The sequence below is a fragment of the Solanum pennellii genome, chromosome 8 (assembly GCF_001406875.1).
Source record: "Solanum pennellii chromosome 8, SPENNV200".
Classification (NCBI taxonomy): domain Eukaryota; kingdom Viridiplantae; phylum Streptophyta; class Magnoliopsida; order Solanales; family Solanaceae; genus Solanum; species Solanum pennellii.
The window spans coordinates 63,798,347-63,814,371 of NC_028644.1; the positions used below are offsets into that span (position 1 = coordinate 63,798,347).

The 16,025-nt window shown below is 35.4% G+C and overlaps 2 protein-coding genes across 2 annotated transcripts in view; both read right to left on the reverse strand.

The window, feature by feature from the left end:
* Positions 1-3,553: 3,553 nt before the first annotated feature.
* LOC107028423 (F-box protein SKIP31) lies at positions 3,554-10,788 on the reverse strand. The gene is made up of 9 exons (XM_015229482.1): positions 10,567-10,788; positions 9,283-9,771; positions 9,020-9,093; positions 7,964-8,039; positions 5,155-5,265; positions 4,676-4,850; positions 4,451-4,569; positions 3,833-3,893; positions 3,554-3,758 (listed from the first exon to the last, which is right to left on the reverse strand). The coding sequence occupies exons 1-9, from the start codon at positions 10,639-10,641 to the stop codon at positions 3,688-3,690; spliced, it is 1,251 nt and encodes a 416-aa protein (XP_015084968.1). The 5' UTR covers positions 10,642-10,788; the 3' UTR covers positions 3,554-3,687.
* Positions 10,789-11,258: 470 nt separating this feature from the next.
* Positions 11,259-16,025, reverse strand: part of LOC107028892 (nudix hydrolase 3) — a 22,942-nt gene continuing 18,175 nt past the window's right edge. The window contains exons 18-21 of the mRNA XM_015230133.2: positions 14,066-14,160; positions 13,881-13,971; positions 13,657-13,803; positions 11,259-11,773 (exon numbers count right to left, since the gene is read on the reverse strand). Of these exons, the coding sequence (XP_015085619.1) occupies positions 11,711-11,773; positions 13,657-13,803; positions 13,881-13,971; positions 14,066-14,160 (396 nt within the window). The 3' untranslated portion in view covers positions 11,259-11,710. The remainder of the gene's footprint in view (positions 11,774-13,656; positions 13,804-13,880; positions 13,972-14,065; positions 14,161-16,025) is intronic.

Genomic DNA, 16,025 nt, shown 5'->3' on the forward strand with positions numbered 1-16,025 from the left:
ATTCAATAAGAAAAATAAATAAATACTATACAAAATCTTAGCAATAAACTTGTGGGTCCTTCTTTAATACCAATTAAAATATTCTTTGTCACTTTCTTTTTTTGTATTTTAAAAAAAATATTCCTATAATTGGAAAAAAGCTTTTTTGATTTTATATATATATTCTTTGGTTTTTTTACATTAAATTTTGATTTGATTGATATATTAAGAAAATAATGATTAATATAGTGAGTTTATAATTTTACCTCTATTAGCTAATAGGATTTCAATTATAGTGTTTTCAAAAATATTTTTTTAGGTGAGTCTCGAAGCGGGGCGTAACAAGAACGCTCTGACGAGCAAATTGAAGATGTAAAAATCATAGGGCGTAAGTCCGGGAATTTGGAGCGTAAGGTCCAAGTGTAAAAATGTAAGTCCGGCTTCGTTTTTATTTTCAACATTTTTTGGTTTAAGTCATATTTTTTATTATTGATGTAATGATATTTTTTAAAAAATAATTGTAATACTTTTTTCTTCATTATTGATTATTAATATCTACCTCAAATAAAAATCATAACATAAAAAAGAATATTGAATAACATTATCTATATATAAAAAGAATTCTAAGTCCACCTATGGTTTATAGGATTTTAAAAAATTTATTTATTTTCAAAATTAGTCTTTCCCTCATGAAAAGTCGTGATAAAAAAATTGTGACTTTTATAAAGATTTGTGACTTTTATAAAAAGTTGTGACCTTTCTGAAGGGGTTATAAAATTTTTCAGTGACATTTTCGATAAGACATAACAAACATTTGTTCACATCACTTTTTTTTGTCTAAATTTTCTCTCATTTTAAAAAAACGACGAAAGTTCTGAACTTCTTCTCTACACAATTAAATATTTATGAATAGAATCGTTCAATGCAAGTTCACCTGCATAAGCATATAGTACTATAATAATGAATAAATTACCTGCGGAAGAATGAAAATTAAGCTCGCTAGAATGCAATGTTTAGAGTTAAAACGGATGAGGCCTTAAATGAATTTTTTAAAGTTAAAGACGGAGGAATCGATTGTGTTCCCCGCTAAAAATCATTTTTGATGGTCGTTCAAGCACTTTCATGCAACAAAAAAGCAAAAATATTTTTTTCCATATAAATCTTCATCCTAAATCCTTTCCGATACCTCCTAGTAGGGTTGCGTATCGGTCGGTTAGGTTCGGTTTTAAAGTTTATCAGTTTGGCTTGTTGGTTATCGGTTTGTAGAGATGCTAAATCGTTATAGAACCATTAACATATTGACTTATAGGGTTATTGGTTCATCAGTTTTTGATCGTTATTGGTTAACCGTTAAGATTTGACACAAAAAATAAAAATAAAAAATCACTTAGAAACAAGATGACAACCCAAATAAACGATGAACGTGAGTTCACAAGTTACATCATGCTCAAAAGCAAACACTTTTACATGGTCGAATAACCAAGTGTTTGAGATAACCAAAAATAAAAGTAGGAAACTAAACTCTAAGTCGAGGACTTCATATACAAAATGGTATAAATATAATTATTTAATTACTATCGGGTTATCGGTTAAACCGTTAAGAAAAACTTCAAATTGTTAAAAACCGATAACCCGATAACCAAAAAAAGTCAACACCGTTATCAAAACCGCTAAATCAATAAATCAATAACTTTTTATCAGTTCAGATTATCGATTTCGATTCGATTTTAAACGGCCCTACCTCCTTATTTCGTGAGTTGGTGGAAATTTTAGATAATTGATCTTTTCTCAACAAATTTATTAGGGTAAATATCTGGTTAAGTTCGTATGAAATGGTATACGTATGAGCTTGTTTTAGACCCCCTCGAAGGGAGTTTGAAAGGTTGAAAGTAGGGTTGTAAAACTAGCTTCATAGGCATGAAATGATAACAAATTCTTCTATCTAGTTGCATTTTTTTTTTTATATTTTTATTGATTGTTGATTTCAGCGCTTATACAGAATAATTAAGCTCATATTATACCAGATGAAATACTTCATTTCAAATTAATATATTTTATAATTATTACGATGTAGTCTTTTAATGAAAAGTAGAGTGAAATCAGTATGCTTTAATTCCTAATCTTACATCGTTTATTTTGCAAAGTCCTATCATCCACAAATGATTGCGATTACATACTATGAAATATAGGAGTTACAAATGTTATTTTGTAGCAAATTTGAATAGATTACTTGTATAGTACTACAAATTAATTAATCATTAAAATAAAGCATACCATGATAATATCGCCCCCTTGGACCATATAATACAATCTCATTTTAATTAAATGTATTTTACCAATTGTAAATTTGCAATATTTCAAAAGAAATATGAGTCAAATCTCAAAATCTTATTTTACCATATCCAGCCGCGGATGTTTCCGTGCCCTAAAAATGTGACATGTACGTACACAACTTATTTTACTAATTCAGACGATACAAAAATTACTATAGTGTAGTCGTTCATAATTTGTTACTATAACGTAGCTAAGTACATATCTAATATTGAATATAAAGTATATATATGGTCTCATAAAAAGTTAGGTGCATACTAAACATGTCACATGAGATGTCACGAGTAATTAACGTTCTCTTTTTTTTTTTATATCCTTAGATCTTATATTATTAGTTTAATTAATGAAGATCGATACCTGATTTGCTTGAGTGTAACCTGCTGGAGGATAACCAAATTGTTTATTTTTACCGCCTCCCATTTTTTTTTGACGAATACCTAATTTTCATAACAGTACAGAAATTAGAACATATTACAGGAAATATGGGTTCTTATTTGTTGAAGTGCAATATCTTAAAATGAAGAATGAAAGATAAGGTAGAAAAAATAACACAATATAAGCAATAGATAAGTGTTTATAGGTTTTTTTTCTCTTGGCTAATGGATTGAGTGGTTTCTCAGTAACATATTAACCAATGACTTTGGTGGGTGATTATTAAATTAAATATTAAATAAACTTTTTTATGTTCTAAATATGGGTGCTAAAAGTGGCTACTTGATGTCATTTCTACCTCTTGCTCACTACAATTGGACTTTAAAAGCTTAGGAAAAATTGATGGATCACTAACAATAACCTATCAAAACTCTACCTATATTTTTTCATTGGTTTCCCACTGGATATCTGAAACCACAATTAAATCCAAATCGCACATAGCAGAACCATTCAGTGGTGACGCTCCCAATAAAATTTTCTCCAAATTCAGAGGTCAAACCAAAGACCTCTACTTAAGGGTGAAGCAGTCCCACCATTGCACCACAACCGATGTTTTCTCGTCCCTTTCTCATGACAATGATCTCTACCGTCCACTCTAATACTCCACGCAGGCATTTTCAGAGAGTTGTATAACTAGTAACATATGTACCTACTACCTACCATGCATTAAGTCCTATTTGTTTCTATTTGTTCCCCTCTAGGATCAATCCAAGCTCCCCCAAAAACATGGTTATTTCCTACCCAGTATAGTTTTGAGAATATCTCCATCATGAGCACCCAAAGGAAGATAACAACACATGCAAGAGAAATATCAAGTGAAAAAACCAAACTTTGTAATACTTTGATTCAGAGATCTACAGTTACAGTACAAGATTGAAACAAGACTGATAGAATGTCATTATTGGAAACCAAAGGTTTTTAACTATACTCATCAGCAGTGGGGGATTAGCAAAAGCGCAAAGCATCTTCTAGTTCTTTCTCATCATCACAGTTATATCCCAGTAAATAAGCTCGAGCTGAAACAGAAAAAAGATATTAGGAGAAGAGCTATCAAGAAGATAGAAGGAAAAACTGATAGAAAGGTATATACCAAAACGACCCGATCCCATGAATGGCTCTGCTTCATCTGTAGTGCCAACTTGTTGCTGCTCCTGTTATAAACTCAAATTAGCTAATATTATACAAAATTAAACATTACATATGCAAAACATTCAAGTTTTAACATCTTTAGCTGTATTACACTTGGTAGCAAGCACATTATCACAGATCGGAGATGCTACTATCAATTCAAGGATGTACTTACAACAAACGCATTATACATGCACTAGGTGCAAATAGTAGATACTGTAACCAAAATCTGCTGCAAGATGCATCATGCATTCTCACAAATCAAAATCAAGCATGAACAAGATTCACATATAGCCTAAAACATCAGAAAAGAAGAACGCGAGGAATTTAGATAGTCAAGGAGATAGTTGACTTGCTTTTCGTTCCATCTTTCACAACTGCTGTGTTCTGGTACTGGTTAACACATCAGTGCAACAACAGAAAACCGTAGCCTTTGAAGTTTATCTTTAACTTTTGCTGTAGTTCCAAGTTGCATTAGAACAACCAATGAACTCTTTCAGCAATGGAACATGAATTTTTTCCTTCTCTCATAAATTTCGATTCTTTCAAAAATAGCATCCTCAAGTTAATTGTTTCTTACCCCATCTAGTTCCATTTCGGAAGGTGACAACATCCTATCGAAACAGTGGCCTGAAATTGTACACACCAGAAGACCATTTATAGGATCAGATACAACTTCCTTGCATGTGTCATCACAAACTGCACAACCACACAAAAAAGAGAACCCATAAGCAACAGTAGGTTGAGATCACTCTCATTGTACGTATCTAATGAATAGGTTGCAATGAAGCAAACCATTTCTTACCATGGACATATCCAGTTTTCTCACAAACATATACATCTCCTATTTGATAGTAAGTGCACGTCTCCCCAGAGCACACATGATCAATCACCACTTTATCACCCAGACCTTTGCTTTTCTTCCAAGTAGAGACTTGATCAGCAACTGTCTTATCAAGAATTATTCGGTCATCATTTACCTGTACATTAAAGCCATAGAAAGATAAGTACTCATAAGAAATCTTGACGCATAACTAAGGGAAATAAACATGAAGGGTCTTAACAGTTGATTTAAGTTAGTATCATTTTTCTCGCTGTTTATTTCTTGTTTTCACCCGGGAAAAAAAAGAAAGACTAAAAGGAGTAACATTGTTCAGGAAATGAAAAGGAAAGGTTCCTGGACAATTTACAGTCAAAAATCAGAGAAGTGAAATTATGAATATATTTGGAATAGTCCATATTCATGTGCAGTACTATGAAGCTCTTTAGAAGACCTTCAGTTACCTGAGACGGAGGAGGAGCTTGGCTTCTTTTTGCTGCCTGCATTTGGATGTAATACTCCTTAAATTCCGTAGGAGTATTCCTGACAAACTCCATCATATCATCTGCATCACGCTGCATAAGAAGTATTCAGTTCGACCAAAATTAAATTAAATCTGAGGATACATAAAACTAGTAAATCATAAAGCACATTTAATGTTGCTGTGTTAGGTACCGTTATACAGAAATACATACACACTACAGAAAATGAAATCAAAATTAACATTCCACTTAAGTATCTCGTTGACAGAAATGAGGAGACAGTTCTCCTGGCACTTCCCCTATATACTTTTACCATGTCCCTTCAAAACCTTGATTAAGTGTTCTCCAGGTCAAAAGTTCGAAATATTTTTCATACTGTATCAACTATGCTTCAAATTTTGCTTTCCTTAAGCTAGAAATGGCTGGTGAAAGAGCAGTAAGTCTAATATGACCAACTTTTAACCTCATCCCTTTTGAGTATACAAAATGATCAACTCAATTTAGGAATTTTTTGAAATGTGCGTTCATTTGATCTAAAAGCTTAAACCTTTACCGAGTAGCACATTTTTATCAACTTAGTTGTATTACGTCTCAACATATCGCCTCACATTTTGGCTTGATTACTATTTCATGGGTTAAACACGTGGAATCTATTTTAGCTTTTTGGAATGGCAGTGAGATTTGAACATAGGACCTCCTGCTTGCCCTGTTATGAGGAATGACAGTGAGATTTTGGATTTAATTTACCCCAATGCTAGCTCATGAAGTGAAAATTGTCCACGTTTATATAAAGAGACAATAGCACATTCCCTCAATCAACGTGGAACATTCTAACAACCATCGTACTTCCAGGAATAGACATTTGGAGCATGAAAAAATAACTTAGGAACTCAATATTCTTTAAACCAAGAATAGGGATGGATCCATCTCTAATACTGTGTTGAAGTGTGTGACCATCTCAACTAAGAACTTAAATTGTTTGAGAGAGCACTATTTTAACAACTTATTATATTATGTGTAACGGATTAACCTTCTCCAAGATAGTTTGATTTCAATTTCAATTTTCAGTTCTAGTCTCAAACTTAGAACTACTCACAAATAGATAGATAAAATGGATGAGTATATGCTTACTATAGCTAAGATAAAAAAACAAAAAAAAAAGTAAAACCAGAATTTATGTAGGTGGTGATTTCTCGAATAATCCTTCAACTTTATCTACTATAGTAGTATAGTAACAAACAATTTTTGTCAGTGTTTTGGGAAGCGAGAAGCGGAAAAAAGCGACGAGGGCTTGCTTCACAGAAGCGAGAAGCGTGAAGCGAAGCCCGCGCTTTTTTTTAAAAAAGCGACATTTAGTATAAAAATAAAAAAATATTAAATAACTAAATAGAGGTAGTATAGTCTTAGATTGAAAGAAATTACATAGGCAAAAATACTCATAAGTCATAACATGTAAAGCAAAAAATCGAAAACATAATTAAATCACAAAGATTCAAACTCCTATTCTTCAACAAGGCTGCTAGACTGATCACAAAATAAAAAAAAAAAAAAAAGCAAAAGAATTGGAAAAAAAAAAAGAGGCAGCAGTCAGTAATTAGAAACAGAGCAGGCAGCAGAGATGAAGAAAAAGAAGAGAAGAAGAAGAAAAAACTAGAGTAGTCGAAACTCAGAGAGATGAAGAGATGAAGCACAGGCGAAGATTGTATATTTCAGGAGAAAAGAAACTCATAGAGATGAACTAATAAACATTAGCTAAAAAAGAGATGAACAAAAAATTACCTGCAGTCGTGGTCGAGGTTGAAGAGAGAGGCAGCCTCAGTCGAGATCGTCAGGAGAGAAAGAAGTATTGTGAAAGAAGAGTCGCGAGGAGAGAAAGAAGGGAAAGAGTCGTGAAAGAAGAGTCATGAGGAGAGAGAAGGTCATATTTCAGATTATTTTTAAAAAAAAAACCTATTTTTTTTAAAAAAAATCCTAATTGTCGCTTTTTTTAATAAAAAGCGCGCTTTATTGCGCTTTTGCCTTAGGGTCGCTTCTCGCTTCTTCATCTGAAGCGAGAGCTTTTTTCAGATCGCCTCGCCTCAAGATAAAAAAGCGCACAAGGTTCGCCTCGCTTCGAAGCGCGCTTTAAGCGCGCTTTTCTGCGCTTTTCACAACACTGATTTTTGTCACATTACAATAACTCAGCTTTACACAGTATAATAATTGAGTCACTAAACTTGATAGGGAGGTTTTGTCATCTATGTTGCTTGGACTCTCTAAAAATGCTGCTGCACCCATGTCGAATCCTCCAATAATGCACTATTTTGAAGGATCTAAGTTCTGATACACACCCAACAACATTTTTGAGGAGTCCGAGCAACATAGTTTGTCGGTTATAGTGGGTAAAAGTTTAGTGACTAACTGTTATAGTAGGTAAAATATAGTTACTTTGAGACAAAAAAAGATAGTTTTGTTACTTTACTGTTATAGTGGATAAAGTTTAGTTAACTCAATGCAACAAAAAACAATTCTGTAACTTAATGTTAATAATAAGTGAACTTCAGTGTAACATTTCGGAAAATTACATGTCTAGTGAAGAGTCCAATAGGTCTTTAAGAATGCGTATTGGTGGTACATAGGGCATTTGGATGTCTATGTACCACCAATACGCATTCTTAACGACCTACTGGACTCTTCACTAGACATGTAATTTTCCGGAATGTTACATTCAGTGACAAAACATGAAATTAACTCATGCAGTTTTAATGCTTAGCCAGTGACAAATGGAACATACACTTGAACAGAAGGATACCTGGATGTAAAGCTTCTTCCAAGCACAGTCACGTGGCTTTCTAGTTGGGAGCAACAGACCCCATCGCATCCGATACCTAAATGAAATACATTTACCATACATCAGTAGATTTAAATGAAAATTTCAGCTCCAGAAATATGCTTATAGGCGAGAACAATCAAGTAAATGAATGAAAAGGAGCCCTTTTCTCAGCCTATTCTAATTTCACTATTCTATTAGTGAAAGTCAAGGTTGTAGAAAGAAAGTCTATGGAAGTGGGAAAACTGACTTCTAGTTAGGGTTGGCGGTCTTTTAACACAAAGGTAGTCATGGTCCATGAAAGCAATCTTTATTTGTCACGGGATATCAAATGATTCAAATGTTAAAAACACGCAGTGAGGGAGGAATTGGAATTTCCACACCAGTCATTGGGAAATGAACTCCCACTTCCCAGGGTACCAAGGAAGGTATGCCTCCTCATGTGGTTGACAGCCAGGGGAGTGATCCTGACAGCAGAGAACTGAGGAAGAGGAGAATAACATGTGCCAGTTGGTACTACATGTGTAGATGTTTGGGAGAAAATGTAGATAACCTTTTGTTGCATTGCCAAGTGAGTACACGATTATGGTCTGTTGTCCTGAAATGGTTTGGGATACTATGGCTGATGTCAGGTACAGTGAAGGAGGTGTTGCCTAGTTGAGCTTTAAGGAGGAGGAAATGAAAACAGGGGGTCTGGAATGTAGCTCCACTAGCCACTATGTGGGTTCTATTAGAGAGAAAAGAAACATGAGAGCATTTGAAGGAGTGTCATTGATTTTGTTAAGTTGCGAAAGTCTCTTGTTTCTAATGTCTTTTTGATGCACCTAATGTGGTACTCATGTGTATGGAGGATTAGTGTTTTTTTTAGAGAACCATACTTTTGTTGTAGGTTCTCTCATTTTGGTATACAGCTTTTATATAATCTTTTCCCATCATCAATAAAATAATTTACCTTATCAAAAACAAGTGCACATCCATTTAGAGGGACATGGGAAAGGAGGAGACAAAGGGAGCAGACACAAGGTGCAGAATACTTACAGCCAGCGCCACAAGGATTCATCAGAAGCAGCAAAGTTTAAAAACTTGCAGACCATTGTACATGCCACAAGATCCTGTCAGATTTATCATAGAACAGAAAAAAGTTTTAGACAACAGAAAATCAGAAAAGAAATGCACATCGAAACCACAAATGGATCTAGCCCTCCATTCCCTATCTGTTCTCCTTGTTTGAAAATGCATATATTTTGACAAGCAATATAGAAAAGCTAAAAGATAATTAACAGAAAAAATAACGTGGATACCTCTGGTGAGAGGAACTTGAGGATGTGACGGAGCAATTCTGGAGGGACTTTGCTGAGAATTCCAGTCTCTATTCTACTTGGGACCTGCCTCATGTTGTCACTTGTACTGGCAACACTGTTATTATTATCCATGACACTCTGACTCATCCTTGGAGGTGAAGATGCACATTCAACTTCAGCTGGTGCTGACAAAGATGGAGATGATAGTAATGCCTTCACCTTTTCCTCCTCGTCTTCCTCCTCCTCCTCAATTTTCATTACCTTTGCTTCCCTCTTCTCTTCCTCCTCCTCCTCATCTTGTTCCCTCTTCTCCTTTCCCTCAATCTCATCCTCATACTCAGACTCATCCTCATCCACCAGAACTCTCATTTTCTTTGTTACTCGCTCCTCCTCTCCTTCAAATCCATCATTACCATCTTCAACTTTAAGGCGCTTACCTTTCCTCTTTACATCACCTTCGTCCATGATATCCTCTACGATCTCTTCATCCTGAAACAGACAAATAGATTAACAAATTCTAATTAAGTGCTTATAGCTTGTACCAAAAGATCAGATGCATACTGGACATAGATAGACACAAATACGAAAGGAATGAAATGAAATATCCTCCAACTCCACCCACGAGAAGAACACAAGAAGTGACAGATATTTCTCCCCAAAAAGAGAACACGTCTGCACCTAGTACTCTCCTAGCATATGATCGATCGCCCTTTTACCAAATTTTCCCCATAGAAAATAACCATTTTCCTCAATTCATGGCTATCGCAACAACAAAGAGAAAGGGAATATCTTGAAATCAATTCAGAGAAACACTAAAACCGCCAATAGATCAATTATTTTTCCCATGTGTTTTACTAGCAGCTGGAAATTAACAAATGAATAGGATCTTCCTCACGTTTAATATGTATAAATTTCATACTCATCTTTATCTCTCTTTTGTAATTATAGATGAAAACAAGAAGCTGGAAAGAATCCTGGTTCAGCCCTATATTTTCTATTCCATCATATTTTCCTCTAAAGAAACTTAATTTCAGCTGAACAATCAAGTCTTCGTTCTCCCCTTTTCTCTTGGTAATTAAAATGAGGAAATTAACCAGATCCACTAATTTCTCTCAAGTACCCAATTAATTTACATCCTTCTTCTTAGCTCAAGAACCCTATCATAGACAAACAACATAAGGAAGCTCATACCGATCAAGAAATTCTATTTCTACAATTAATTATCCAAAACACAATTCTTATAACTAATTGTAGAATCAGAATGGAGAGATTCCGATAATTTACCTGGTCGGAGAGAGTGAAGATCTCCGATTCGAGAAACTGAACAAGTGGTTCATCTTCATCATCGAAGATTGCCATAATTTAAGCTTTAACTCAACCTAGTCCATACACAGATATCAATATGCTGATATGACCGGAGAATGAACGCCGGTGACCGGATAACGTCGGCCAATATAAGCCGTAGATAGAATCGAGGTCTCATGGATTGGAAAAAAAAAAAAAAAATTGGAAATTTGCTTAGCGAGGAAGATATCGGGTCGGGTAGGATCCGAATATGTTAGATCGGTTCGTTTAGTGCGTAAATTGCAGCCATTCGGCAGGAATTTAATTTTTTCAATTAATTATTATTATTTTCATGATTTTTCCAATAGATAAAAGACATAAATTTTTCATATTGTATAGTCGTCCACTAAAATAATAAATGGTAAATAAATAGGTATCTTTTGTATATTAGCTTTGGCAATGTAATTATGTATAGCGGAGCGAAAAATACGTAAATAATAATAATAATAATAATTGCGTTGAACTTGCAATTTGATAAAAGCAATAGCTTCAGTTTGAATAGGTTAAACAAAAGAATAAACATTCGTATTTTGATTTTGATTATTGATGATGATAAAAATAAAATAAAATCAAATGCATTACTCAAAACAAGAAAACTGATATATCATAGATTGGTCTTAAGGCCATAAACATTGTAAACAAACTGATGATAAATCAATTCTGCATTCACTGGAATTTCAAGATTGCATCAGACTTGGAAACAACAACACTATTCATTCAAGTTCATTCAGAAGTCACTATTCATCATGAGAATCGTTACTCATGAAGTAAGAAGTCATCGAAGATTATTTTGATGTTAGGACCAACAGGAAAGAGGGGTGTGTCGTTGTCTACACAGTACAATAATAAGACATCCATATTTTGGAAATAAAACATTGCAAATGAATTCACACAGTTTTGGAGGGTGCATTAGACATGGAAACAACATTCACAGAAGCAGGCTGAGGAGTCACCATTTATGACAGAACTGATCTTTTCCTTGAAAATTACATTTGCTGTGAGGGCCAACAGGAAGGAAGGATGTGTACTTTAGCAACTCTTCCATGATAAAAGGAAGGTGTGGTGGATTGGAACAAGAGTGTCTTCAATTGATATCGCGTAAAATTTGGTTAGCAATGGAAAAATCAGGAACTATATCCACCGGAACCTGAAAATTAAGAGGATTCAAAAAATTTCAATGAGAAGTCCATAGGTTCAAAAACAAAATTTGAATCACAATCAATAGTCAGTCTAGGAAAATATTTCTTTTTGATAACGTAAAAAAAAGATCTTAGACTGCAGTTGATTCCCTATTATCATGCAAACTATGCATGCAGAGGCTTAAACCAAGATTTTGGCATTGCCTTGAGCCACCAAATCAGAGAACAGGAAATTTGTTGACGCAAGTAGAAACCAGCTGCTCTTTATATATTCAATCACAATATTTACTCTATCCAGGGTCGTCTATAAAGCAAGGCCATTGGAGCCCTTGCTTTAAGCCTCAAATTACTAGAACACACACACACAAGCACAATTTGCATAAATGTTAACTTAAAGGTTTCTAATTACTAAGTTCACTGTTAAAGTGAAAGGAGAGGGGCAAGACTATTTTGAGCGGAAGAGACTAGAGAGGCCTTTGGCAAGGGACCCTAAGTCTCCTCTACTCTTTGTGCTAGTAAATGGAGTATTTAATTAGAGCTCTCAGGAAATGATGCCAGATTTCCAGTTCCATCCAATGTGCAAAACTACTAAGCTTACACACCTGATTACTGCTGATGATTTGATGCTATTTTGTAAAGAGAATATATCTTCTATCAACGTTACAGAATCATGGAGGTAATTAATCACTTAAGTGATGAATCTGGACTTGTGGCTGATCTGGACAAGTTAAGTTTCTTCCTAGCAGGTATTGATGAGGTAACCCAAAGATACAGAGCAGTACAGGTATCTCTTAAGGCTCTTTACCTATTAGATATCCAGGACTTCCTTTATCCTCCAACAAGTAGAATAAGGTGGAGTGTCATATGCTGGTAGACAAAATTACAGGCAGGATTAACAATGGTTACTCTAGACAACTTTCTTATATTGGAAGATTACAAATTATTAGTGCTGTGCTCTTCTCTATTCACAACTTTTGGCAGGCTTTGTTTATTCTGCCTCAAAGTGTGCTAAAAGTAGACAGGAAGAGCAGGAATTTATCTGGGGTAGCTCAGAGGGCATTTGTATATAATCAAGACAAACACTATGTGGTGGGGATGGGGGCTATGGGGGTGAAGATGAGGTTTGTTGGAGGGTCGGGAGGACACAATTAATATGGAATATCACTTATAAAACTTGTTTTCCCTACTTCCATTCAGGAAGTCACTTTCCTCATTTTTAAGAAACTTATTTTCCTAGAGAAAATATTTTCCAAATATTTTGACCAACCGAACATGGAAAAATCAAAAAGCATTTTCCAAAAAAAGTTTTCCTCCATATTGAACACACCCTAAATGCAACTCAGTCTCCACAGCTATTACTCGTTGTCCCATTTGATTGATCTGTAGAACACAAAGCAAGTCCTTCCTCTCATTAATACAGGAATTTTATTAAGTTCGTTCAAGGTCTCTTATAAAGGTTGATTTAAGATCACAAATTGCATTGTGCCGCCTCAGTTTACGGCCTCTTATGATGATATGTTACATTGCAGATAGTAGCAACACTCCATCTAAAATTAATCCTTGGAGTTTTAGCTGCTTGAGAACATGGAAGACACTCAATGATAAGGTCAGGCTATTTCCCTTTCCACGGTTATATGCTTTATACACAGATCATGATTTTTCATCGGCAAATGCCCATCTAGGTCAAATCTCCTTTCATTAACACCACACTACTTATGTTACCATTATAAAAAAAAAACACCACGTTATAAAAATATTGAAATTAATAGTATAAAGGCACCAGAAACTTAAATGTCAGAAATTAGACAAAAGTAATTTTAGGCCAATTGCACTCCGGCCTCAGCATTGAATTACTAGAACAGCTATTGGTGATAACAAAGAGGGATTATACCTGAACAGTCTCCAGCTTTTCCAGTGCGTGTTTCAGTGGTGATGTCATCACACCATATTTCTGAAGAAGTGTTTTAGCAGCTTCTTTGTCGCCTCTCGCTTGTATTGTCAGAATTTCTCTGCTTAAGCTCGCAACACTATCTTCAACCTTTGAATAGAAGCAAACAGTGACTTCATTGGAAGAATTGAGTGAACTATGAAATAGTGATTCCCATTATCTCATACCTTCCCAAAATCAACACCAAATGTTTTATCGGGATGCAAAATAAATGCGCCTTTCTCGAACAGATAATTAAACTGCAATGCCTGCCCTTTCCTGATTGTGTTTGAAAAATTAAAGGCTGCTGAGAACAGGGACAATGTGGAAGATTAAAGACTAATGAGGATAACAAACTGACAACAATGCCTACCCATGAGCTTCCTCTAATCCAAAGCGTACTGAGCGGAAACATCCAGCAAGAAAAGAGACATACATTGACTTGGCCAGGTTCTTTGGAAGCAAATCCTGAGCCATATAAGAACAAGGATCATTGTCTTTTGATTTTGATTATCACAAGGGAGATAAGGAATGTAATACTGGTATAGTGGTATTCATTCTCAAATTGAAAGATCTTATGAACTTCTACTAGTAACCTTCAGCCAGACAAATCACATATATTTGCCACAAGTTTGTACATGGAAAGGCAATAAGATAAATACATAGAACATTAAAAAATCCTCTAAGAAGTGATATTCTAACAGTTTCATACACTAACTATTGTTCTATTGAATACAATCTTCCACTTTCTGATGATCCCCATCTCCTTTCGAAGACTAGAAGAGGGAACAAAATACTTTCAAAACTCAGTGTTGTAAATTTACCAAAAGAATAAGTTAGGGCAGGAAAGAAGCCCAAAAAACTGACAAGGCTAAAAACTTTTACGAACCATTAGAAGTTCATCCGAGAGAATAACGTGATTTTCTTAGCATGTACGTGCATAACAGATCTCTTACTTGGTTGGGACTGTCACAATGTTAATAAATCTGCCATAATGAAAAAGGAAATGCTCTCAGGCATGAGTCCCAAGGTTGAAAGTTAGAAGTCCCTTTCGGACTTCTGAATCTACTCTAGGGGTCTTGCACCATTGGAGATCCATCATTTTTCTTCCTTTCTACCTTGTTCCTTTCTTTCTGGTCTGAGATGGAAAATAGCATTTTCTTCAGAATGGGGGGAAGTCTTATGACATTACAGCCTCTACTACAGTGACCAGGGTGTGGTTTGATTGGGTGGAGAGTTCGGAACTCAATATGAGCAAGACTGATCCTCAGCAGAGGTGCTCTGTTATGGCTATGTAAGAGGCTCCATGAAGCTTCAGCAAATAGGGGAAAGAGTTTCAAGTCATGGAGACGCAAGGACATCACCACCTATATTTATTGCACCCAAAAGTTCAATAAATATGGTTATCTCATTATTACAGTTGAGGGCTCAGCAGAACAGTTATCATAGTACCGGAGACTAAATTTAATGAAGGTTGGGAGAATCTAGCAGGTAGAATTGAAGACTTCATTAATAAATTCTCAAGCACACAGTACACCACTGAGGACAGGACACTGTGGAAGGAAGTCATTGTGAGAGTATGGTAAAGCTAGCCCCTGGTGCACAGAGATGGTAATTGATACCTATGGAGTGGGTGTGGAGAGTTATTAGGAACTTATGATAAATTGGTAATCAATGGAAGCCAAATCTGCCTCAAGGTTGGCAATGGTGCAAGGATAAAATTTTGGAGAGATAGGTGGAATGAACAAACTCCTCTAAAGGAGGAATTCCCTGACCTATTTCTTATTCGTTTAAATCCTGAGGTGACAGTCTAGGAGTGTCGGTCCACACAGGAGTGGGGTATCCCTTTTAGGGGGCTTCTAAATGATTGAGAGATAAAGAGGGTAGCCCTTATACTGGGGAAAGTAGGGCAAGTTTTTATCAGTAATACAGAAGCTAATAGAGCTCATTGGAAACACAATAGTAATGAGATATCGTCTGTAAAGAATGCTTACATAAGAGGCCTTCAGGTGACTAATGAGAATGATCAGTTCAATTGGAACTACTTTCGGAAAAGAAACATTCCTACCAAAGTAAAGTGCTTCACTTAGTTGGTTATAAAAAGTGCTTGCCTAACTCAAGAAGTGCTAGAGAGGAAGAGAAGAGACAAACTGTTCCTAGGTTGATTTCTGTGTATGATAACTGAGGAGACAAACAGCACCTTTTTTTGCACTGCGAGTACACTAGTCAGCTGTGGAATTAGTTTCTTACCATCACAGGCAATAGCTGGACCATGCCTAAGCATACATCAGATCTTCTTAGCTGCTGGATAATAAGGGAGGGGGGGAGGGGGG

Coding starts and splice junctions, on each gene's coding strand:
- LOC107028423 (XM_015229482.1), bottom strand. CDS start 10,641: ATGGCAATCTTCGATGATGAAGATGAACCACTTGTTCAGTTTCTCGAA. Junction 9,094..9,282: donor TCAAGTTCCTCTCACCAGAG/GTATCCACGTTA, acceptor TAAATCTGACAG/GATCTTGTGGCATGTACAAT. Junction 3,894..4,450: donor CCGAAATGGAACTAGATGGG/GTAAGAAACAAT, acceptor AGTTTATAACAG/GAGCAGCAACAAGTTGGCAC.